Here is a 23,980-nt window from a genome sequence, read left to right on the forward strand (position 1 = left end):
CAGGCACATGATTCCATAGAGTGAAGAAGACAGTCTAAGGGGCGGTCACATGACTTGCCTGTCAGAAAGATTAGGAATCTCTGCTTAGCATCCCAACATTAATGGTATGGTATCAGGATTCATGGGAGACATTTATGAACACTGAACACCATATCTTCTTTGGAGTAGAACACATCATCTTCCATCCCGGTTTCCATAGTAAAAAAAAAAAAAAAAAAAATCACTGCTAATGCTTGGAGAAACCATTAATCTCTCATTTAAATGTTCTTGCCCTTCTCCTCATATCAAGCACAAGGAAGGAAGGCAGAGGCTTACCTGAGAGGTGGAAAAACGCCATATTGGGAGCCTTCCAATGTGCCACACATAAGCACCCTGGTTGCTTTGGAACTTGCAACTTGGAAAACAGTACAAGCCAAAAAGTGCCCACAGAGTTCCTATTGACATCTCTTGCGCTTTATGTTTTTCTTATAGGAAGATCCACGCCTGAAATTTCCAGTACATATGCGGTCAAAAGCATCTTTAAACCCCAACGACCTTGGCCCTCTTCCTGTGAGTATACTGAAGACACATGGAACAGTCTGAAAATGTCCATTGCTAAGGGAGAATCCTTCTCCTGGCTTCCTAGGTCCTATGGTTCTGTTTCTTAATAGAATTGAGTAGTTGGTGGAGTTTTACGAGTACAGTCAAGAATATGTGATGCTAGTACTTGTAAAAGCAATGTCTGAATTGGTAGACATTGAGCAAGAGCAGACGAGTGGCACTCGCTTTGGGTGATCATGTAAGCACGACATACCGTAACAACCACCAAGCACCTCCATATTGCTGAAAATCATAGAAACAAAGATATTCAAAACAATGGGAGAAGAAAAAGGCATAAATAATCATAGAAAGTGATTCCAAGTCATTTAACTATGTTTCAAGTTTATTTTCTCCCTTGTTGGTGACTAGGGGTTTTTGGGTTGTCATTGCAGGGGGAAGGGGGTTGGGATGTGCAGTGCTCTTTGTTCATCTTGAGTTTAGGATGAAAGCTTTGCGATGTGTCACCATCAAGAGCCCCTAATAAGCCGGGCACCGGTGGCTCACGCCTGTAATCCTAGCTACTCAGGAGGCTGAGATCTGAGGATCGCGGTTCAAAGCTAGCCCGGGCAGGAAAGGCTGTGAGACTCTTAGCTCCAATAAACCACTAGAAATGGTAAAGCTCAAATGGTAGAGCACTAGCCTTGAGCTGAAGAGCTGAGGGACAGCACTCAGGCCCAGAATTCAAGCCCCATGACCAAAAAAAAAAAAGAGAGAGAGAGAGAGAGAGAGCCCTTAATAAAAACTGGGGCAGAACTTGGTCTCAAAACTATCTTAAAGGGGAATTTTTGTTGTTGTGTTCCAAATAGGAAAAAAAGAAGTTTTGTGTCCTACTATATATGGTATATTGTGGCAAAATTTGAGACTATAATACTTAGAATTCAATCATCATTCATTAGATTGCACAAATAGTCCTCACCATTCATTGGTCTCTGGACGCCAATGGAAGTCTGTTGAAAAGTAAAAGAAAGCATTTTTTTTCTGAATATATTTTATTCCCAAGTTTCAGATAAGAAATAAGGCAAGGACAGATAATGGGGACATACTGTATCTTCAAAGTTGTCCATACGTTTTAGTTCCTGAGTTTGCATAGTGACTGTTTGTAGCAGAGATAAGCAGCATTGGGTTCTTCAGCGACTCACTCACTAAGTAAATTCACCATGAGTAACCTGTGGCTGAGCTGCTTCATCCCTCTCCGGGGCTCTCAGCATTTAATTAAATGAGCCCATCACACTTGACTCTTCCATAGTACGAGGAGCCCATTTCCTGCCCTTCATGTGGGGAATGCTCCCTGCATTGTGTTCGGTGTTGCTAGGTACTGCTACCTTCAAATATTTGTTGTTTAAGTTTTTCTTGGTCTAGTGATGTTTCCTATAAGTGAAGAATAAGAAAGTGTCCAAAGTTTTTTTCAACATTGCTTTTGATTTCTAATGCTAATTGATGTCATATTCTCTCTCTCTCTCTTCTACCCCTCCCTCACCTCCCCCCCCCCCCCCCCCCCCCCCCCGTTCCTTCCACGGACACTAGCCTGGTTGGGAAGAAAGAATTCACTTGGATGGCCGGACGTTTTATATTGATCATAGTAAGTAGGCCCTGCCGTGGGCGCACTGTGGATGCAGGGTGCCAAGGGGAGGAGGGTTCTTCAACTATGATGGTGAAAACTTTGTCGTTTTACTCTCTGTCCAGGTAGCCAGGTGTTATGTGGCGAGAATGATGCCAGGGAGCCAGTGCCCTCCTACGGTACTGTGCCTGCGCCCCAAGCTGGCTTCCAAGTGCCCCGTTGAGCTTTCACCCAATTTGATCTTGTGACCTATTAACTTTTTTTTTTTAATTAAAAATTTTTTTGGTTGACGATCCCTTGACATTTGCGCTTTTTAATATGTATACTCGAAATAGAAAATAAGATTAGAGGCAATACCTTAGTAAAAAAAATTTTAATTTTTTTTAAAAAATCTATGTGTAAACAGTGCTTGTAAGTTTTCAAAACACTGTCTTCCAAAGGTCTTATGGCAAGAAAGCCCATTCTGACCTTATTTTCTATTCATAGCATGTTACCTTGCACCCAGCACACTAATATATATATATACATATATATACATATATTTAGTTGTTTTCTTGAAATTGTAGCAAGTTTGCTGAAGACATTGGCTCCAGCACCTATAAATTAATGTGTGGTTTCTCATTTCAACTAAAAGTTAAACTAATAAATGTTTGCTTTTAGCCAGTGGATTACTTTATTTTTCAGTTTGTTTTTAAGGTGACTTGTTCTTCATGGGATCATTTTTACTTAGCCCTTAAAATTTCTGAAGAAAAAGTACATTAAAAAGAAGACTTCAAATCAATACAAAGTTCCAGTCATATGTGCAGTTTGGTAGTATTTTACACTTGGGTTTGTATAATTCATAAGCAGGAAATCAGTGCCAGATCTTCCTTTTGTTTTTTCCTTTTTTTCCTTTTTTACCAGTCCTGAGGCTTGAACTGGAGAACCTCGGATTCTGTCTCTGAACTTTTTTGCTCAAGGCTAGGTAACACTCTACCACTTGAGCCACAGCTCCACTTTCAACTTCTTTTTTAGCAATTAACTGGAGATAAGGATCTCACAGACTTTCCTGGCCGAGCTGGCTTCCAGCCATGATCCTCAGATCTCAGCCTCCTGAATAGCTAGGATTATAGATGTGAGCCACCAGCACCCAGCTTCTCTTCCATTTTTGATGATGAAACAAGAGCACATGGGTGAGCCCTGTGCTGAAAAATCTGGCCACAAATCATACTGGGTCTGTGCTCCTAGAGGCCTAGAACTTCTACCAGCTGCTGCTATATTGCAAACAGGACTTTGCTTTCAGACATGAGGACTTATGTGTTCTCATACACAGAATGTAAACAAGAGATCCAGCTATTCAGCATTAAACCCAAAGTACAAGTCCTGAATGCATTTGAAGGATTCAAGTATTTGAAGGCACATGGACTTAGCGTTTTGCTTTGATTGGAAAGCAATGAGTTGCCTGCTTTCTGAATTTTTGCCTTAAACATAAAGTTGTTTCAGTAGAGCTTTAAAATGTTATGTGTATACCCTACTTTCACCCTCAATCTGCTGGGTTTGATTTTTTCTTTCACTTTTTTACTTTGAAGAGATACTGTTAAAATGAGAGAGGCTACACCTCATTTTTTTTTCATTACAACAAAAAATGCAGTTCTCTTTTCAGTTTTTTATTCTTTATTATTTCATTTTCATATGAATAATACTGATTGTTTTAGTAAAACAAGGTCTTAAGTAGTAGCACAGGATTGTCTGGGACAGAGCACAGAGAACATGCCACATCTTAGCAGGTCTAGCTGATGACACTTAGAAAAAACCTGGAAAGAACTTTGTTAGGGCTGGGAAGGTGGCTCAGTGGTAGAGTGCTTGCCTTGCATGCCTGAGGCCCTGGGTTCGATTCCTCAGCACCACATAAGCAAAAAGAAAAAAGCCGCAAGTGGCGCTGTGGCTCAGGTGGTAGAGTGCTAGCCTTGAGCTGAAGAGCTGAGGGACAGCGCCCAGACCCAGAGTTCAGGCCCCACGACCGGACCCAAAAAGAAAAAAGAAGAAGAAAAACTTTGTGAATGTTCTTTGTGTACCAGCAGGCACCAAAAGAACAACACTGATTGCAAAGCAGCATGATAGTGTGTGTTAGGAATAAGAATCATCGTTGTTTCTCCCAAGGATATGCACAAACCTGATAAAAATATGTAGTAGATGCTGAAGAAATGATACCTTGAAGTTGTTCATCAAGGGTCAGTGATAAAGTGTCTGGAAGGGACTGTTGCTGGTTAGAGAGTAGAGAGCACTTGCCAGGAGAGACAGCAGCCGTGGCCTTCTGGCCCCAGCTGGCCTTACACCTGTTCATCGGAAGTTGGAAGGGGACAACTGCTTGCTCCATGCCAGGCTGAACTTTACTTCTGATCCATCTGCCTGTTGCTTCAGACATTTCCCATTCCCCTTCCTAGAACAGCACATGTGGACCTCTTCTCTCCCCACTGGATCTGAATGCTGTGGTCAGACTGTGTTCTGAGTCTGGCTGATAGCTCAATTGTTTGAGGCCTGACATGGAAAGTTAGAGGAGGATTTGGAGCAGGATATCTAGCTGTCTTGGAAAGGACATCATTCTTACAGAATGGATGCTCAGTAATTGGCTATCCATACCTTAAGTTAGAATTTAACATTCCAGTGACTCCTGTTTTGGACTCGGCAAAACTAAATGGCTTACCCTTTTATCCTTCTTGGCCTTTTTTTTGAAATTTCATGTCTCATAGACAAAAAAAAAGCAAATTTTGACCCAAAAGTTCATTTTTTTAAAAATCGCTAACTTGCCCCAATTCATTCATGTGCTGACAACACTTGCTGCAGAATTGATCTTTGTAACCACACAGAAGTAAAGTGTAGCTGTTCAATCATTCAGAAGACAATATTGTAAACTCCTGTTAACTTATGGGGAACCTCTCGTTAGCCATGGCAGGGGGTGCAAGGCTGAGTAGCACAGACCCATCCTCAAAAGACTTAAATCAACAATGCCAGCAGTGTCTCAGATGTTGTGTTAGATATCCATGGCAGCCATTGGTACGGGGCAGTTGAAGAGAACCTTAGAAGACCATGGGAAGAGTGACTTCCCATGCAGGTAGATTTCCAGCAGGGCGGAACCTGGCAGGTACAACAATTCTTGAGCAGGGAGACATGCAGGTGCATGGCTGTAGGTGAACTATATCATGGTTAACAGAAATGCAGTCTCATTCCACCTGGATGGTAGACAAAGGTGCCTGCTCCAGCACCTGGGCCAATTCAGCAGGTGTCTGCCAGGTTACGGGCCCATAGGTTCATTCTTCATGCTGGAGGGGCTTCTCCAGAGCCTCTTAGAGATGTATGACACCAATCTGATGCTCTTTACAAAGAACTTGGAGCAGAGCTGTAGAATTCTTGAAGAGAGAGGAATGATACTAGCCAGGGAGACCTAGGGACCAGAGTGGTTCCAGAAAGATGCGAATTCCCCTGCAAGAGTCCCAAAGGAGAAGAATGGGGACCACCAATTGAGACGGGACCAGGTTCCTGATTTGGACAGTGTCTAGATTGTGCTGCTGACTGGGAGTATGGGTCACATGAGTGCTTTGTGGTGTTGGGTGCTGACCTTGTTCTGTTTAGACAGAGTTGAGCTGAGGAAGCAGGGACCCGGTGCAGATGGAACCTGACATTCAGGTCTCATCAGAAGGTTGGGGAGCACTCCTCTGTTGAGAGTAGTAGTTGATGTATTTATGTTCTGCTCTGAAAACAAAAATCCAGTAGACACAGATATTATCTAAGTTGATATTTTAAGGCAATATTTTAGTTTTCTCTCAGCTACACTCTGAATTTTCAATTAGTTTTCATTGTTGTTATTGCTGTGTGTGTAGGGGCTCACATGTGCCCCTACATACACACACATGCTGGAACTCAGGGCCTGGGCTTTCATGCTCAAGGCTAGCACTCTGACGCTTGAGCCACAGCTCCAGTTTAGGCATTTTGGTAGTTAATTGAAGATAAGAGTCTCACAGACTTTCCTGCCTGGGCTGGCTTTGAATTGCAATCCTCAGAACTCAGCCTCATGAGTAGCTAGGATAATAGGTGTTAGCCACTGGCATCAGCTTGATTTTCCTTTTTATCATGATAGCAGCTTTTACTTTCCCAAGACTTTGCTTCCCATGATAAGGGACCTAAATACACCTTGTGTTTCCATCAAGATTCTCCATACAAAGGCTTTCATACTGATTTTCTGTCAGCCTGAAAACAAGATAAAAATTGTAGAATATTCCTATGCCTTGAGAACCTTTGTAAAACTTTATCTTTGCTTTCATCAAAATAATAATAGCATCAGACTTTGGTTTAAAATCCTAGTTATAATGACTAAAATTGAATTCTTTTGTTACCACCAACTCACTTATTATGGTAGAAATATACAGGGTTAATATTCAGAATTTTCTTCCCTTTCCTGCCTCCCTCCTCCTTGAACAACTTGGAAATCCCATTGTTCCTCCCCGCCCCCGCCAAAACCCCCCAAATCTTTCCTTCTTTTTTTTTTTAATGTCTTAGCTACTTCAGTTTTTGTGTGCCTGCTAGTGGCACATGGAAGGACTCCTCATTTGTTCAATGGAAGATTCCCAACTGAAAACCGTTTTAAACACCATTGGCAAAAGAAGGGGGGAAGGGGAAGTATCTGAAATGAGAAAGAAATCATGTGTGTGTTTATTAACTTCCTGAGAAACTAAAACTTTTTGTGCCTTTTGTATATTAAAACTCAAGATCAACTTATAAATCCTTGGAAGGACAGGGGTTTATAATTGAAATTTCAGCTGATCGCTTGCCAAAAAACAGCACAAGATGGTTTTACCTCAGTCCTGCATATTGGATTGAGTATTTTAACAGTATGAGAAGGGTTTGTCATGCAGTGTATCATTACCTTCTAATCATAAAATACTAAGTTGTGGTTTGGGAGGAGAAGGTCATAGGAGATGAGTAGAGAATTTTTGAGAACCCAGAAATAGTTCTCTCTAAATATATAGTATACATTGGAACTAATATGCTGATCTCTCTCTTTCTCTCTCTCTCTCTTTCCTCTCTCTCTTTCTCTTTCTCTCTCTTTCTCTTTCTCTCTCGCTTTCTCTCTCTCCTTCTCTCATTTCAGATAGCAAAATTACTCAATGGGAAGATCCAAGACTGCAGAACCCAGCCATCACTGGCCCGGTCAGTATTCTCAAGTTCTGACTTGTTTGTGTAAGCCTGTGGGTGCACTGAGACATTCATTTCTTCTATATTGCGATTACCATGGTGAGGTGGAAAGTTTTAAGACTCTTCCCATCTCCTCACTGGCTTCCACACTGGGTACAGTTGCACATGCCTTTTTCTGGGGCAACGTTATAAAGAAAGAAGAAATGGTTTGATAAAAATGAAACATTACTTCTTTGTAAAAGGATGAATGAATAAATAGAATCAGGAGCTGGCTTATGCCTGTAACCCTAGATAGTTGGGAAGCTGAGGTCAGGAGGATCATAACTAAAGACCAACCCAGGCCAGAAAGCTCCCAAGACTCCTTTTCAACCAATAGTTAGGCATGGTAGAATGTTTTGGGGTTTTTTTTTTTGTTGTTGTTGGTTTTGGTTGGGTTTGGGGTTTTTTTGGTGTCATTACTGGGGCTTGAACTCAGAGCCTGGGCACTGTCCCTGAGCTCTTTCGCTCAAGGCTAGCATTCTACCAATTGAGCCACTTCCAGGTTTTTGATTGTTAACCAGAGATAAGAATCTCATTGACTCTTCCTGCCAAGGCTGCCTTCAAACTGTGATCCTCAGATTTTAGCCTCCTGAGTAGCTAGGATTACTGACTTAAGCCATGGATGCGTGGCTCCTCTACTCCTTTTTATAGGAAGTGAAACCAAGCCCCATGTTTGTAGAGCATGGCTATTTCTTTAGACTAGGGTTAGTAAATGCATACTAATAAATTCAAATCTCTACCAGATTTAGAAGAGTCTGTGGGCATTTGGATGAGATTGTTGTTGTGTTATGGGGGCTGGCAGAATTAAGAATCTTTGACTCTGCTGACTCAGTGCTTTCTTGGAGAGTTCCTGGTCCACTGGATGGAAGAAGAGTCTGTTCTGACTTAGGCATGTGAGCTCTGTAACAGTGTAAGACACTGTGTTGTGGGAGGAGGGAGTCCACTGGCATTCAGCAGCACTTGGTATTAAACTTAGCAGCTGCATCTATAAGATGCATCTCCCATCAGCAGGGAAGGCCGTGCAGCCTTAGCCACTAGTTGCAGGAGAGCAAAGAGATACTTTGAAATTGCTGGAAGTCCACAGAGGGCATCCGAAGACTGCGAAATAATTCTGTAAAAGAATTCAGGAGCAAACCAAACTCAAGTTCTGTTATATCAAGTGCTGATTTAAGAAGCTATTTGAAATACTAATTTTACCCAGGCACTGGTGGCTTACGTAATCTCAGGAGGTTGAGATCTGAGGATTACAGCTCAAAGCCAGTATGAACAGGAAAGTCCATGAGACTCTTATCTCCAATCAACCATGGAAGTAGAGCTGTGGCTCAAGTGGTAGAATGCTAGCCTTGAGTGGGGGGGGGGGCGGGGGGGGGGAGGGGGGAAGCCCAGGGACAATACCCTGGCCTTGAATTCAAGCCCAAGAACTAACACCAGAAAAACCTGATTTTATGACTTTAACCTGATTCAAATTATGTTTTAAATAATAAAGATCTGTCTATTTGGAAACTTAAAAAGATACCACATAATGGGCACTAGTCGCTCAGGTCTATAGTCCTAGTTGCTTAGGAAGCTGAGGTCTGAGGATCACAGCTCAAAGCCAAGAGAGGCAGAAAATTCCATGAGACTCTTATCACCCAATCAACCACCAGAAATCTGGAAGTGAAGCTGAGGCTCCAGTGGTAGAGTTAGCCTTGAGCAAAAAAGCCAAGCAAGAGTATGAGACCCTGAGTTTTCAAGCTCCCCAGTACTAGCAACCACCACCATCCCCCAAAAATATAATACATTGTAAATGTGTGTTAATTGATACCCCATTAGCCATTTGTAGGTTGAATTTATTCAGCTACTTTGGTATTATTTTCTGTGTGAAAGGCTTTAAAGAAAGTCAACTACTTAGAAAACACTACTTACTACAATGGCTTTGCTTTTGATACTGTCAAGTAGGTTGCTAGAATATTTTTCCTTGCTTCATGAGAAGCAAGGTAAATCATAATAAACCATGCTGCTCTCCAAGAGCCAGAAGACTATTGACAAAACAATTAAGAGCCTTGTTCTTATAAATGATACTGCTTCCAATAGGAGTGTGTGTGTTTGGGTAATTGTCAGCTTGCTTATAGACATTTGACTTGCCATTTTGTTCTAAACATTTGGCAATTTGCATATGGTTTTTCCTCTTGATATATACATTCTTTAGAATCTGCTTTATAGCATCTAAGCCCATGAGAAGAGGTTTTGTCTGTTCCTCTTTTTTTTTTTTTTGGTTGTTAATTTCTCTGACAGTACTAGGGCTTGGACCTCATGCTCTTAGTTAGCTTTTTTGCTTAAGGCTGATTGATGCTCTACCATTTGAACCATATCTTCATTTCTAGAGTTTTGCTGGTTAATTGAAGATAAGAGGCTCTCAAATTTGCTGAAGCTGGCTTCAAACCTCTATCCTCAGATCTTAGCCCCCTAAGTAGCTAGGATTACAGACATGAGCTACTGGATGCCTGGCTGATTATCTAATTTTGTAACTTCACTGGGCGTTTGGTTCATACTGACTTTCTTGTCTCTTAGCTTTCATTCTCTTCTCTCTCTCTTCTCTTCCTTCCTTCCCTTTTTTTCTTCAACTACATTGTGAGTTATTACTCATTTCTCCTAGTTAATTATTTCTTTTCCCGCTTCCTAATCCTTGGGTTGAACTCTGGGCCTGGGCACTGTCCCTGACCTTCTTTTGCACAAAGCTAGCATTCTACCTTTGAGCCACCACTCTACTTCCAGCTTTTTTGAGTAGTTCATTGGAGATAAGAGTCTCACGGAGTTTCCTGCCTGGGCTGGGTTGGAACCATGATCTTCAGATCTCAGCCTCCTGAGTAGTAGGATTACAGGCATGAGCCACTGGTGCCCAGTAATTATTTCTTAAGATGTTTATAATCTCTTTATCTGTCCATTGTGTTTATTATTTCAGTGATTGCTTAATTGGTCAAAATTCTACAATCTATAACATTTGGTTAGCCATTTTAATAATTTTGTTGTTCTATCTTTTTTGGTTGGTTATCTTACCACTTTAAAATCGTTTAATTAATCTTTCAAGTTATTCTCACTCTTGTTCTAGAGCCATTAAACCTTGCTAAGTGTGTCTATCCTCCCTAATGGCCGTTGGTTGTCTGGTTCAGTGTATGGTTTGTATGTGCATGTATGTTCATCTTCATTTATTGTTTCTATGAGACTTTTATAAGCCCTAACCAGATGTGTTGTCAGCTTTGTTTCCTGGGTTCATGCCATCACCTCAATAGATTAGCTGTGGCCTCATTTCATACTTAGATATCAGCTTGGAGTATGGATTTATGACACATCTCCTGCTCTCTGGTCAGCTTCCTGTAGTCTCTTTGGACTGATGAGGAGTACTCATGTCCCCTTTTCAGATGTAAGGCTCTAAACAGAGAATCCTGTTCTGGCTCTTTTAGTTATAGGGATTGTCAGCCAAGTCTGTGTCCCCCTGGGAGAAGACCAACACCTAAACCCAAGTACCCAGAACTAGCTCCAGTGGCCTGGTATTCCCTAAGTTTGAGTCTTTCTTGCACTTGTAGTTTCTCTCCCTTTTCCCAAGTTTTAAACACTTAGTCCTAAGCTGGTCCAGCATTTTTGTGGTTTTTAAGGAAGGGGAGCCTTTCTGCAGTGGTTAGTGTACAGCCTCCCGAAGTCAGAGTAGTCTCTCTGTGACAAATAATACCATGGTTGGCTTCTGTTAGCCTCTGTGCATGCCTGCTGCCAACGTAAGACATTGTGTATTTCTACAGACTTTATAATCAACTGGTTTGGAATTTCCAGCAATCCTCTTAGGAAGGTAGGGGGAGGTGTTCTGTTTCCCAATGGAAGCTTGCAGCGCTAAATTGTGGTAGCTCTATGAGCTCCTGCAAAGGTGAGAATCAGGTCTGGAGCCCCAGCATGCTAGGGTCATAGGCCAGAGCTATATCCAAATGTTTTTGGTATTAGGAGACCTGCTGCATTCCCAAGGCTGTCCTCATACTTACTTTCCTCCTGCCTCCATGCTGGGCCTACAGACAAGTACCATCATCAGCTTTCCTCAGAGATTTCAAAAGCATTATTAGTTTCAAATGACTAGTATAGTCATTTTGGGTTGTGTGCTAAAGTATCGTAGCTAATATAACAACTACATGCATAAATAAATATATACTTTATAATATAAATATATATTATACACAGAAAATATATAAGCAGGCACCAGTGGCTCATACTTGTTATCCTAGCTACTCAGGAGGCTGAGATCTGAGGATCAAGGTTCAGAACCAGCCTGGGCAGAAAAGTCTGGTGAGACTCTTATCTCCAATTATCCACCAAAAAAATAGTAAGTTGGAAGTGGAGCTATAGCTTAGGTGGTAGAGTACCATCATTGAGTGAAAAAGCTAAGGCATAGTACCCAGGCCCTAAATTTAAGCCCAGTACTGACACAAAATTTTAAAAAGAGAAAAGGAGGAGGAGTGTTTGTGTGTGTGTGTGTGTGTGTGTGTGTGTGTGTGTGTGTGTGTGTGTGTACACACGTGCGTGCGTGTGTGGGCATGCCTGCATATTACTATAGTTTATAGCTTAATTCAGATCTTGTAAAAAAATTACATATTCAGTATGTCTGGCATAGTGTCAAAGGTTTTGAGTCGGGCACAAAATTCTAGTTTTAAATCCAAGCTACTTAGAAGGCAGAGATTGGTATCTCACAGTTTGGGCCTGGCCTGGACTTAGAAGTTTGAGAGATTCCATTTCAACTAATGTCTGGGTATGGTGACACCTACCTGCCATCAGCTATGGGGACACACAGTGGCTGGGTATGGTGGCATGCCTGTCATCTCTAGCAACATTGGGAAGCACAATAAGAACAAAGCTCAGGCCAGTCCAGGCATAAAGCAAGACCCTACCTCAAAACCAGTAGAAAAAAGGTGCTGGGGGCCTGGGTTAAGTGGTAGAGCACATGCCAGCAAATGTGAGGACCTGAGTTTGGTCCCCAAACTCCCCACCTCAAAAAAGAAAAAGCTAGAGTTTTTTGACTATGAGTTTCATTATTTGCAGAATAAATCCTTACCACACTCAGGACTCATTGGATAAACCTTAGCAGTTCTAGGACTGCTTTTTGTCCTAGGTAGATATAATGTGAATTTTCTGTGAAAAATACTCAAGTTTATGATTCATGAAATGCTCTGAATATTGACTTAGTGTATATAAAATTTCAAGAATATTGTTTGCATTGTCTTCATTTATACATTTATCTTTCAGGCTGTTCCTTATTCCAGAGAATTTAAGCAGAAATATGACTACTTTAGGAAGAAATTAAAGAAACCCGTAAGTAATCTCTTCCCAAATACTGATTGTCAGTCATTTGTAAGTTACCAAAGTTACATCAGTGAAAATAGCTTGTTACTTGTGAACATACATGGTAAAAAATGTCTTTTTTTTTCATTGCGTGTTAATCCATCCGGGTCTTTGATCTGAATTTTCATCTTAAGAAATGGTAGCTGAAGATGAACTCAATATTACACTCAGATCACCCAAAAAGATAATTATGTAATATCTCATGAAAATATAGGAACAATTCTATGGAATATAACATAGTTCAGGACCTGAGACAAACAATCTTGGAAAGTCCATACAGTTGCATGATTGTCATATTTTAGTAAACCTATATCCTAGATAGAAAAATGTTCATGATCGCCCCCTTTGAGTACAGAAATGTAGTCTTAACTGTAACTTTTATATTCCAACATAAAGGAAATATTCAGTATGTAATCCAAATACTTGTCAATATTCGGTCCAAATATGTGTTCAATTACATTCTCACTGGCAGCTGACCACCAAGAAATCTACTAGGTTTCCCTAGGCAGTGCTGTAGCTTACAGGACTGGGATTTTTTCCCTGGTACACCACACCCAAGTATGTCCATGTTGTTTCTCTGGCTTCTGGTCCCTCTTTCTGATATTGAAGTTGGCTTCCTGCTTGGCAACATTGTGGCATCTGTAGGAAAGGAGACTGTCAAGCACAGTTTGGCACCCAGCTCCTGGGGCATATTACCCTCTCCCTGCTCAATCATCCCATGATTGGTCCCACTGGGAGCCCTGGCTATGGACGAAGTTCTGCTGTCCCTTTATTTCTCTTCCCAGAGTCCTGATTCAAATTTTTTTTTTTTTTTTTTTTTTGGTTGGTCATGGGGCTTGAACTCTGGGCTTGGGCGCTGTCCCTGTGCTCTTCAGCTCAAGGCAAGCGCTCTACTGCTTGAGCCACAGCGCCACTTCCGAGTCCTGATTGAGATACCCCATCAGTAACACTTCTGACATGCTCTGTCCTTCAGTCTCAGGAACGCCTAAGATCCTGCTTTCTTTATGAGCCATCTGCGTGTCCCCCGTAGTAGACAATGATAGTAGCTGTCACCCTGGGCCTCATCCTTCCAGGAGGCCATTCTCACAGCCTTAGTTGAGTGTCGTGTTACTTTTGTGTTCATGAACCAATGGACTTCGGGGGTACTGTCCCCAAACTTGACAGAATCAGGATCCAACAACCAAAATGAACGTGCACACATCATCAAGTCCATAGCAGAGATGACAATGGTCTCAGCCTTGGGGCGAAGGGAGTGGGGGCATTGCTCATAGCTTTTTCTTTTCCTTTCTTTTTAAATATTGTGAATTTTTTTATTATCAAGGTGATGTACAGAGCATAGCTTTTTGTTAACTTGGCTAAATGAAGTCTTTTTCCTTGACTTCAACAACACATAGAGTTGACTATTTCACTTGGTGGGGGGAAAGGGGTGGAGAAAGACCCCCAGTGTTTTAAAGAGGCAGAGGATGCTTTCCTCCATCCCTAGATTTCCTTCTGCAGCATATGTTGCTGACTACCTGAGCAGCTCTGAGTCTATGCTCTGTGTCCCATGCTAACCCCATGAGACTGTCTGTGAGAGGATCGCAATTAGACCACTTGACACTGCTCTTTCATTTGAAGCCTGACCTCATTTCTACTCCTCCTTTGTTGTTTTTCCTGGAGGGAGGAGAGGGAGGAGAAACAGGTATATATTTACTTGTATGACCAATGAGGTGTTTTCTTCTTGATGTAGGCGGATATTCCAAATAGATTTGAAATGAAACTTCACAGGAATAACATATTTGAAGAATCTTATCGGAGAATCATGTCTGTGAAAAGACCAGATGTCCTAAAAGCTAGACTATGGATTGAATTTGAATCAGAGAAGGGTCTAGACTATGGGGGTGTGGCCAGAGAATGGTTTTTCTTACTGTCCAAAGAGATGTTCAACCCCTACTATGGTCTCTTCGAGTATTCTGCAACGTAAGTAATATGAAGTACATTCAGAATGTGTCTCCCACACCAATTATTTTACTCTTGATTAATTTAAACCTAATGAGAAGATGGACCTATGCCCCATCCATTTGAGATGAATCAACACTGCTGATTTTAGTCCCTTCCCACCACGTTCCTTCTCAAATGTCTAGACCAGATTCTGACCCTACATGGTACAGTAATGAATTCTGCAGATGTCTAAAATTGATTCAGCTCATGTCTGTTGGGTCCCCAGAATTGAAATTGAAAATGTGTTGGGTAATTACATTAAGGAACAGAAGCAATTTTCATTTGCAAAATTGCATTAATAATTCAAGAGGGAAATTTGTCACTGTCAAAGCAAAAAGAGTCATATGAACAAGGATAGTCTAGGACCCAAAGGCCCATGCCTATTCCTACAAGGGAAAAACCAAGCTGCACCATAACATTGGGATATCACCATTGCCAGGCATGGAAACTGAGGCAGGTTGAATTGCTTTCTCACAAAGCAAATAGTAGCTACTTTCATGCACATTCATTTCTCTGGAGGCTGAGGCTACTAATAGCTTGAGGTAGCCAGGTGCCAATGGCTCCGTGTTACTCAAAAGGCTAGAAAGTCCATGAGTCTCTTATCTCCAGTTAATTACCAAGGGAAAAAAAGCCAGCAGTAGGGCTATGGCACAAGTAATAGAAGGTCAACCTTAATCAATAAAGCTAAGGGACAGTGCCTAGGCCCTAAGTTCAAGCCCTGGTACTACCACCAAAAAAAAAAAAGGGGCTTGAGGTTGGTCCTGAGCTCCTAGGACTAGCAAACAGTGTTTAACATCACTCCATCCTGGGCTGTGAAGGATACTAGTCCTACTGCTTCTGCCTCATGCACTTCTCCTTGGGGCTCATTTGGGAAAATATCCTATGTTGCTCTCCAAATGGTCATTGTTAGTTACTGAAGCCTTGAGAAAGTCCACTCTAGAAAACTGATCAGTAGAAGGCAGGTTAGAGAGATAGAATCCTGGACTGGGAAGGTGGCTCAGTAGTAGAGCGCCTGCCTTGTATGCCTGAGGCCCTGGGTTCGATTCCTCAGCACCACATAAGAAAAAAGCCAGAAGTGGTGCTGTGGCTCAAGTGGTAGAGCACTAGCCTTGAGCTGAAGAGCTGAGGGACAGTGCCCAGGCCCAGAGTTCAGGCCCCACAACCAGACCAAAAAAAAAAAGAGAGAGAGAGATAGAATCCTCACTTCCTACCCACACTCCCATTCCCAAACATTACTCCCTGGGAAGAATATCCCCTGGAAGTATCATCTTGGAGCCCAGTTTGAAGGACACCGATCTTCCTGTTTGTAAGGCCAGAGAAGTAGTACTGAGCATCCAGCATCCTGGCTTTGCCTTTTTGACAGCAGACCCTGCTCTGGGTGTTCTTGAGACCTTTCTAGGAGAAAGTAGTGATCAGATATTCTGAGAGCTGGGCCTATACCCACACCTCCCACACCTCTGAGGTCACTGCTTTTATGAGAGAGACAATCTAAGGAATTCGTATCTCTCAGAATCCCTGCACAGTGCCCTTATTATGTGAGCTGTATCAAAGTCTTCTCAATTTTCTAGCTGCATCATGTGAAAAATGACATTTTTAGAGATCACGGATAGGCATCCAGCTGTAAAATTGAGTATTCGGTGGCAAAGTAAAATTGAGATTCTTGGATTTCTTCACATATACACAAAAGTGATTAGCCTTTTCTTCTCTCTTACCCTTCCCCTTCAAAGGGACAACTATACACTTCAGATCAACCCCAATTCAGGCCTCTGTAATGAAGATCATTTGTCCTATTTTACTTTCATTGGAAGAGTTGCAGGTCTGGCAGTATTTCATGGGAAACTCTTAGATGGTAAGTTTTTAAAAAAAAAAATAATTTTCAAAAGTGGGATGGTATTGTTTGTGCCTCCATATTAAGCATCTCTTCTTTCATATCAGACATTATAAAAGGGTTCGCCTTGTGTGTGTGTATGTGTGTATATGTGTGTTTCATTTCTGGGAATAGAACCCAGGGTTGGCACATTCTAGTCAAGCACCATACCACGAGTTACATCCCTAGCCTTCAAATTATTTTATGTTTTACTCATCATGGCTATTTTTTCCTGGTATCCACTTGGGCACTGAAGACAATGTGTGCACACTTTGTCTGTCTTCTAAATGTAAAGCTCAGAACATACTGGGTTTTTTGGTGTGTGTGCACTGTTTTTCAGAGCTACTTTCCTTTAGATTTAGTGACAGATGGAAAAGCTAATTGAAAAGTTAATTAAAATGATCTAATCCCATCATGATCCAGCCATTGTTCCATTTGGCCCCAAATTATTTTCTAATGTGAAAAGACCAAATAATTTCAAAGTAATGTTGTAACTCAGCTAAGACCATAACCCTGGAGTGCCAGCTGAAATGGATGGCACAAAATAACTTCATTCTTATTTAGAGCATACAAATGGCAGACACATTTCAAGGCTGGAAGAGTTAGAAATCAAGCCCCCTCCCTGCTGTAACAAGCAAAGCTTGTTGTGCAGATTTGTTACGGACTTGGGTGTTTCACAAGTCGTGTCCATAAGAATAAGAGAGCTCTAAAAAATAAATCATCATTGAGAAAAAAAAGTCCTGAGGGTTTGTTTTTTTTTTTTAAGAACTTGAGTTTAGAATGGTTAAGGATGAAAAGTAGTAAAATTAGAGACTGACATTTCAGTAACTGTGGAGAGAGCCGTTTCCATAGCAATTATGTTAATTGCATTTTATAGAGCCAGAGCTATTCCAATAAATAATTGATATACCCTCCGTACATTTGCCTTTAGTATATTTTTACTCTTAATTGGTGATTTCGGTGCCCTGATCAGTATTTTATTTTGCAGAAAAGGGAGGTAGACACTTCTCTCTGATTCTCTGTCCCTGAGTATAAACTGAGCCTCTTTTTGGCCCTCCGTGTACATTGTAGGCCTTCTTTTTGACACTCTGTCCTGTGGGTATGCATCTCTGACATCTCACTATTTGCATATACAGTTGATAGGGGTTTTTTTCTTTTTTATTATTATCTTTAAGTTTTTCAAAGGGGTTTCAGCTCAGCTTGTGAGTTTGAATGCAATTCATCTTGATCATTGTCACCCTCATCTCCCAACCACACCCATCCCATCATTTTCACATTGACTGTTATGACTGCATTCTCTCACCCTTCAATGCCTCTCTAACTCTGACCATGCACACGAGACATTTTTCTGTGACATCTCACTGCCTTTGCCTGTGTGCAGTGCATGCTTCTTTCTGACTCTGTGTATAGAGTCCTTGCTTCTGTCTGTCCCCCTCTCTCTCCCCCGGGTCCATTTATCTGTACAACAGATGTTTTCTGTCTTGGTCTGTCCATGTGCACACAGTGCACCTGCAGCCTCGGGGTCCTGCCTGGGGTGATGTCTCCCTGTTCAGGTCACCTCTGCCTTCTTAGAGGGTCTGTGTGTTCACCTTCTGCTGGGTGAGGAGCCACTGTTAGCTGCTGTGAGAGAATGCAGAGAAGTGTGAGCTGTGATGCTGACGTCGGTGACCTCCTGTTTTAGTGAAAATAATCTCAGCAATGGCAGGGATCCCATGGAGTCAGTTTCACTCAGAGGCTAAGGAGGCCTTCACTGTGAGGTCGGAGCAGCCAGTGGCTGTCAGTGAAGGGAAAATAAAGGGAGAGAAACCTAAGAAGCGGGGTGGGGGGGGGGGGGCTTGAAGGGGGTCACAGTCCATGTCAGGAATTGTCAGGGTGTACTGTACCCCCAGACTAGTCATCATCCGGTCCATTTCCTGAAAACACGATCACCTTGGGGGAGAGGGACAGGGAATGTGATGGAGGGGGAGAGACTGATTGGCATACAGTGTAAGTGTGTAGAGATGTGGCGATCAAAGTCCGCCTCCCTATAACTAATATGAGCTAATTGTTTTAAAACACAAATGCCTCGTTGACAGTGCATACGTTGCTAATCTATGCCCCGTGGTCCACTTCATCCTCTTACCTGGAAGTCTGTGTATCTGCTGCTCTGGAGTTATGTGATGCCACTTTCGTTTGGAGGAGAAGTGGAGATCCCTGCCATGGGACACCTGCCTCAGGAGAGATTCCTGGCTGCCATTGTCTCCTTGGAGAGATTCCTGGCTGCCATTGTCTCCTTGAGACCCGGGCCTCCGCCTGGGAGGCTGTGTGGCCCTGAGCAGAGGCCGCTCTCATTGGCCTGCCTGTGTTTTCACCCCATGCCTTTCCAGGGATGGCATTTGGATCGCTCCCCACCCCCTTCTCTCTGGCCTCTCAGCCTTTCTCTGTCCTGACCTCCCTGCTGACACATCTGTCGGTATAGCCCCTGTCCCTCCTGCTCTACCCTTCCTAGGTGCCCCTCTACCTCTACCTCATCTCTACCTCTACCTCATCAGTGAATTCTAGAAAGGCCTTGACTAGTGTGTCCTCGTCTCTGGTTTGTGCTTGAAAGGAGGTTGATCTTTTATTTCATGCTCTGGTACACAGCAGTGTCAAACACTTGAAACTTAACCCAGTTTCTGCCATATTTTAGGTTTCTTCATTCGACCGTTTTACAAGATGATGCTGGGAAAGCAAATAACTCTGAATGACATGGAGTCTGTGGTAAGTAGATACAGAGCTTTATGATGCTTGCTGGACAGGCGCTGACAGCCGCATTTGCAAACCCAGCTCTGGTTGTGGGTGTTGTGTGTTGTCATTCGGTGTGAACGGAGAGGATTTAAATATTTATGGAAGTGCTTGATCTTTCTAATTTAGATAATAAAGTATTGTTTGTTTCCTAGCATTATTAGAGTAGACACTCCCAAATCTACCTCTGTTTACCCTACCAAGACTTGAATGAACAAATGAAAGCCAACAGACATCTAGAAACCTTGCTGTAGCCTGGACTTGCCACCCCAAACCGCTGATACTGAACATTTAGAGATTCATCCACTATCCTTCTGGTTTCTAACCTCGTAAAAATGGTAGAGGCAAGGTCAAAACAAAAGGAGGAACACCACTAAACATGCAGATGTGCAGAACAAGAGTCACACAGGGGGAATGCTAAGAACCCCTCCAAACAGCAATGCTGGATGTTCCTGTCACCCTGCTGTCAGTATTTTACCTGGACAGACCCACAGTCATGTAGAAAGGATTTTCTTGTTGTGTTTTAGCTGAGGTGTGGGGAGGGAGTCAGCTGTGGGGCTTGAACTCAGAGCCTGGGTGCTAACCCTGAGTTCTTGTGCTCAAGGCTAGCGCTCTACCACTTTGAGCCACAGCGTCACTTCCTAGAAGGGATTTTCTACACAAACACAAACAAATCTTGGCCTTCCTTCCACAAGATACTTGCGCGTCTGGTTTTTTTAATATACGTGTACTCCACCATCATCCTCCGGGTGTGCGGGTGTCGCCTTGTGTGGTCACACACGCACGGGGCCATCAGAAACATCCTGGTCCACCTGGGCAATTTGTAACTCTGCTTCAAGTTCTGCCGCATAAGCCAGAAAGCTCTGGGCATCTCTTGTCCTTGCTGGAATGTGGACAGTGTTGTGAATGCCCGGATGTATGAGCCAGGTCCTCGGCACCGCCCAGCATTGATATGTTCTTTCTGCTCATCCTGGTAGGAAGGAGAGATGGCAGGCAGTGCTCCTCAGAGACCGTTCTGTGGGCAGTTGTGGCTGGCCTGGTGACCCCAGCCTTGGTGCCAGCCTCACTTTCCAGTGTTCCTCCTTTGTGTATTATCCCGGCTTTTATTGCTGTGTTGTAATTCAGCAAGGAGGATAGAAATCGCTTTTTGTTGTGGTTTTTTGTTGTTTAATTTCGAGACCGAGTCTTGCTATGTATCCCAAGCTGGCCTCCAACTTGCAACCTTCCTGTCTCAGCCTCCTGAGCACTGGGATTACAAGTGTGTGTCACCCCATGCAGCTCTAAAAATTACTCTTAAGGTCTAATTTTTTGTGTGTGTGCCGGTCCTAGGGCTTGTGAAACTCAGGGCCTAGGCACTGCCTTTGAGCTTTTTTTGCTCGGTGATAGCATTCTACCACTTGAGCCACTTCTAGGTTTTTGATGATTAATTAGAGATAAAGTCTCATAGACTTTCCCATCGAAGCTAGCTTTAAATTGTGATTCTCAGATCTCAGCCTCCTGAGTTGCTAGGATTTCAGGCATGAGCCACTGGCACTCAGCTTAAAGGCTAATTTTATGATAGCTGTTGACAGTGTTTTAAATACAGCATGTGGTTTTTTTTTGTTTTTTTGTGTTTTGTTTTGTCCTTTCTAGAGTCTGTCATGTTCCCGGCAGCAGAGACCCTGGGTCTAAGCAAAGAGTTGCCTGCAGATGTCCCCATGTCTCCTTCCCTGATTTCTGGAACTGAAACAGTATCTTAAGTGTTTAGGTTAACGGGCAAAGAACACTGAGAGTACAGGAAACTTAAAGCTGCCAGTGTGACTTGAATGCCCTCTATCCATCCCATTTTCCTGTGTCTTCTCAGTCTTCCCTGTGGGAAAAGTCTGCTGGTCAGTGTGTGTTAAGTTCTGTAGACTGGACAGTCAGCCAGCCCTGACCACTCTCCACATAAAGGGTATTCCACCACACTTCACAGACCAAGAGACCCCCTCCCCCCACACACACACATACACACACACACACACACACACACACACACACAAATCCTGTCACTCCAGGGACTCCTAGTAAGGATGAGAGGGATTGGAATAGAGCAGTAACCATCATGAGTAATGTAATCCTGGAGCATTCTGTATGGAATTATGTTAGAATAATTTCACTATTTAAGAGGCAAACAAGTTTGCATTTGGAATGAATGCTTAACGTTGCTTTCTGTGTCATTGCCATAGGACAGTGAATACTACAACTCTTTGAAGTGGATCTTAGAAAACGATCCTACTGAACTGGACCTCATGTTCTGCATAGATGAAGAGAACTTTGGGCAGGTATGTGTAGCCAGCCCCTAGAGTTCTTCGACTTTCTTTTTTTTTTTTTTTTTTTTTGTTGGTTGTGGGGCTTGAACTCTGGGCCTGGGTGCTGGCCCTCAGCTCTTCAGCTCAAGGCGAGCGCTCTACCACTTGAGCTACAGCGCCACTTCCGAGTTCTTCAACTTTCAAAGAGCCTTTTCTTTCCCGTAGATTGTGGTACAGTTGTCCTGGACAATTAGAAACAGCTATGGGAGCTGTCCCTGTGCTCTTTAGCTCAAGGCGAGCGCTCTACCGCTTGAGCCACAGCGCCACTTCTGGTTTTCGAGTGGTTTATTGGAGATAAGATTCTCACGGACTTTCCTGCCAGGGCTGGCTTTGAACCGCAATCCTCAGATCTCAGTCTCCTGAGTAGCTAGGATTACAGGCGTGAGCCACCGGCGCCTGGGTTATGGGAGCTTTTGATAATACAGTGGTCCCTCACTATATTGAGGTTCACCTATTGCAGCTTTACTGTATGGCATTTTTAAAAAAACACACACACATATCTAATTCTGTATCACAGAGTTTTCACTGTATCGTGGGATTTTGCAGCATATAGGTATTTATATAATTATGATTTTAATTGTTTTTGCCTAAAAAAAATTAGAATACAAAAATGTTAATTAAGGTGAATAAGAGACTAGGAGAGGTTTATAAGAGAGTGGGAAAGGTTTGTATAGCCTTGCAATATATATAAATAATAAAGTGAATATAACACTGCTACCGCATGGATTTTCACCTATCAGGAGGTCCCTGCAATAGGGGCAGGGATTGCTGTCATTGTCGGTTTGTGGTAGCCGCACCTAATTGTCATGCCCAAAAGCCAAGTCTCAGTGACATCCTGTTCCTCTCTCCCAGCCACTTTAGTACATATTCCAGGCTGGTGAGACCTAGCATTCCTCTAGACCCAAACCAACCTGGATGTGGTGATGTGTTTGAGGTACTTCAGAACTGAGGTACTTCAGAAACTAGAGCGATAGTCGATTAGCATTGTCAACATGTGACCACAATGCTAATATTTCCAGGCGCATCGGGGCTTTTCCTTCTGTGATGGTGCTGTGGTCTTGGGCATGTTGGTCTGATGTGCATGGTTTTTATGTTTGTTTGGTTTTTTTTTTCTGTCATCCTTCTTGCTTTAGTTACACTCTTACCTCTGCCCTAACCACCTCCATTCAGTCTGGGTTCAGCATAAAAGTCAGTTTCCACACTAACATTGCCTGCTGAGTTTTCATCAGCCATCCTGAGGGTCCAAAAGTATTTGCCTAAGTCTCAAATTGCCCTAGTCACAATTCTTCTTGGAAGTTACCCAAAAGATGCTGTTTCTCTTGGGGTTTTTTTGGTTTGGTTTGGTTTGTTGTTCTTTTTTTTTGTTTTGTTTTGTTTTGTTTTGTTTTCTCTTGGATTTTGGTTTTCTCTTTGGTCTTTGCACCAAAGCACCAGATATTTCCCATCACTAAGACCAAATCCACATACACTTGAAATTAATTAGGTCTTAAAGCCCGTATTAAGGGTTGCCATATAGAAAAATGCACTAGACTTACCCTTTACTGCTCCAAAGGAGTATATCCCCCTATTGAAAAGTGCATTTGCAGCTTAATCTTAGGTTAGAGAAATTAGGTTGGAGAAATCTTCTCAGCAAGGAAACCCTGGACAACTAGATGTAAAGTTAAGAAGTATTACAGGCTGGTGAGACCTAGCAATCCTCTAGACCCAACCTAGATGTGGTGACTTGGTTGTAGAATTGAGGTTCTTCAGAAATTAGGGCAACAGCATTGATATCACATGACCACAATGCTAATATTCCCAGGCACATTGGAGCTTTTCCTTCTGTTATGGTGCTGTGGTCATGGGCAGGTTGGTCTGGTGTGCATGGTTTTTTGTTTGTTTGTTTTTGGTGATACTGGAGTTTGAACTTAGGGCCTCATGCTTGTTTAGGCAGGTGCTCTACCACTTGAGCCATACCCTGATCCCTTTTTGTTTTCAGATAGTATCTTACTTTTATCTGGGCCTTCAAGGACAACCATCCTCCTACTTACAATGTAGCTGGGAAAATAGGTGTATATTACTGTGCTCAACTTTTTATTGTTGAAATGCTGTCTTTTGATTTTTTGCCCAAGCTGGCCTTGAACCTCTTGATCTTAACTTCCTGAGTAGTCAGGATTATGGGCATGAGCCACCATGCCTAGCTTAAGTAGACTTCCAGTGGCAATTCTGCCTTTCATTGTAGTTCATCCTAATTATTCATGAAAAACATACCCAAACCATTTACTGGTGTAGACTCTTCTGACTTTGGAGAATCAGGGAGAGCCATACAGAAATTAACACCCATGGTGACAAAAGTGGGGA

General features: G+C 42.5%; 1 protein-coding gene across 3 annotated transcripts in view; it reads left to right on the plus strand.

Moving 5' to 3' along the window:
• Nedd4l (NEDD4 like E3 ubiquitin protein ligase) overlaps nucleotides 1-23,980 on the plus strand; it is a 306,373-nt gene that overhangs the window by 265,462 nt on the left and 16,931 nt on the right. For all 3 annotated transcript variants that reach the window (XM_042675088.1, XM_042675089.1, XM_042675090.1), the window contains 8 exons: nucleotides 472-549; nucleotides 2,104-2,158; nucleotides 7,263-7,321; nucleotides 12,605-12,670; nucleotides 14,430-14,659; nucleotides 16,408-16,529; nucleotides 19,216-19,286; nucleotides 21,518-21,613. In XM_042675088.1, the coding sequence (XP_042531022.1) occupies nucleotides 472-549; nucleotides 2,104-2,158; nucleotides 7,263-7,321; nucleotides 12,605-12,670; nucleotides 14,430-14,659; nucleotides 16,408-16,529; nucleotides 19,216-19,286; nucleotides 21,518-21,613 (777 nt within the window). The remainder of the gene's footprint in view (nucleotides 1-471; nucleotides 550-2,103; nucleotides 2,159-7,262; nucleotides 7,322-12,604; nucleotides 12,671-14,429; nucleotides 14,660-16,407; nucleotides 16,530-19,215; nucleotides 19,287-21,517; nucleotides 21,614-23,980) is intronic.

This window comes from Dipodomys spectabilis, unplaced genomic scaffold, assembly GCF_019054845.1.
Source record: "Dipodomys spectabilis isolate Male_0828 unplaced genomic scaffold, ASM1905484v1 ptg000024l, whole genome shotgun sequence".
NCBI lineage: Eukaryota > Metazoa > Chordata > Mammalia > Rodentia > Heteromyidae > Dipodomys > Dipodomys spectabilis.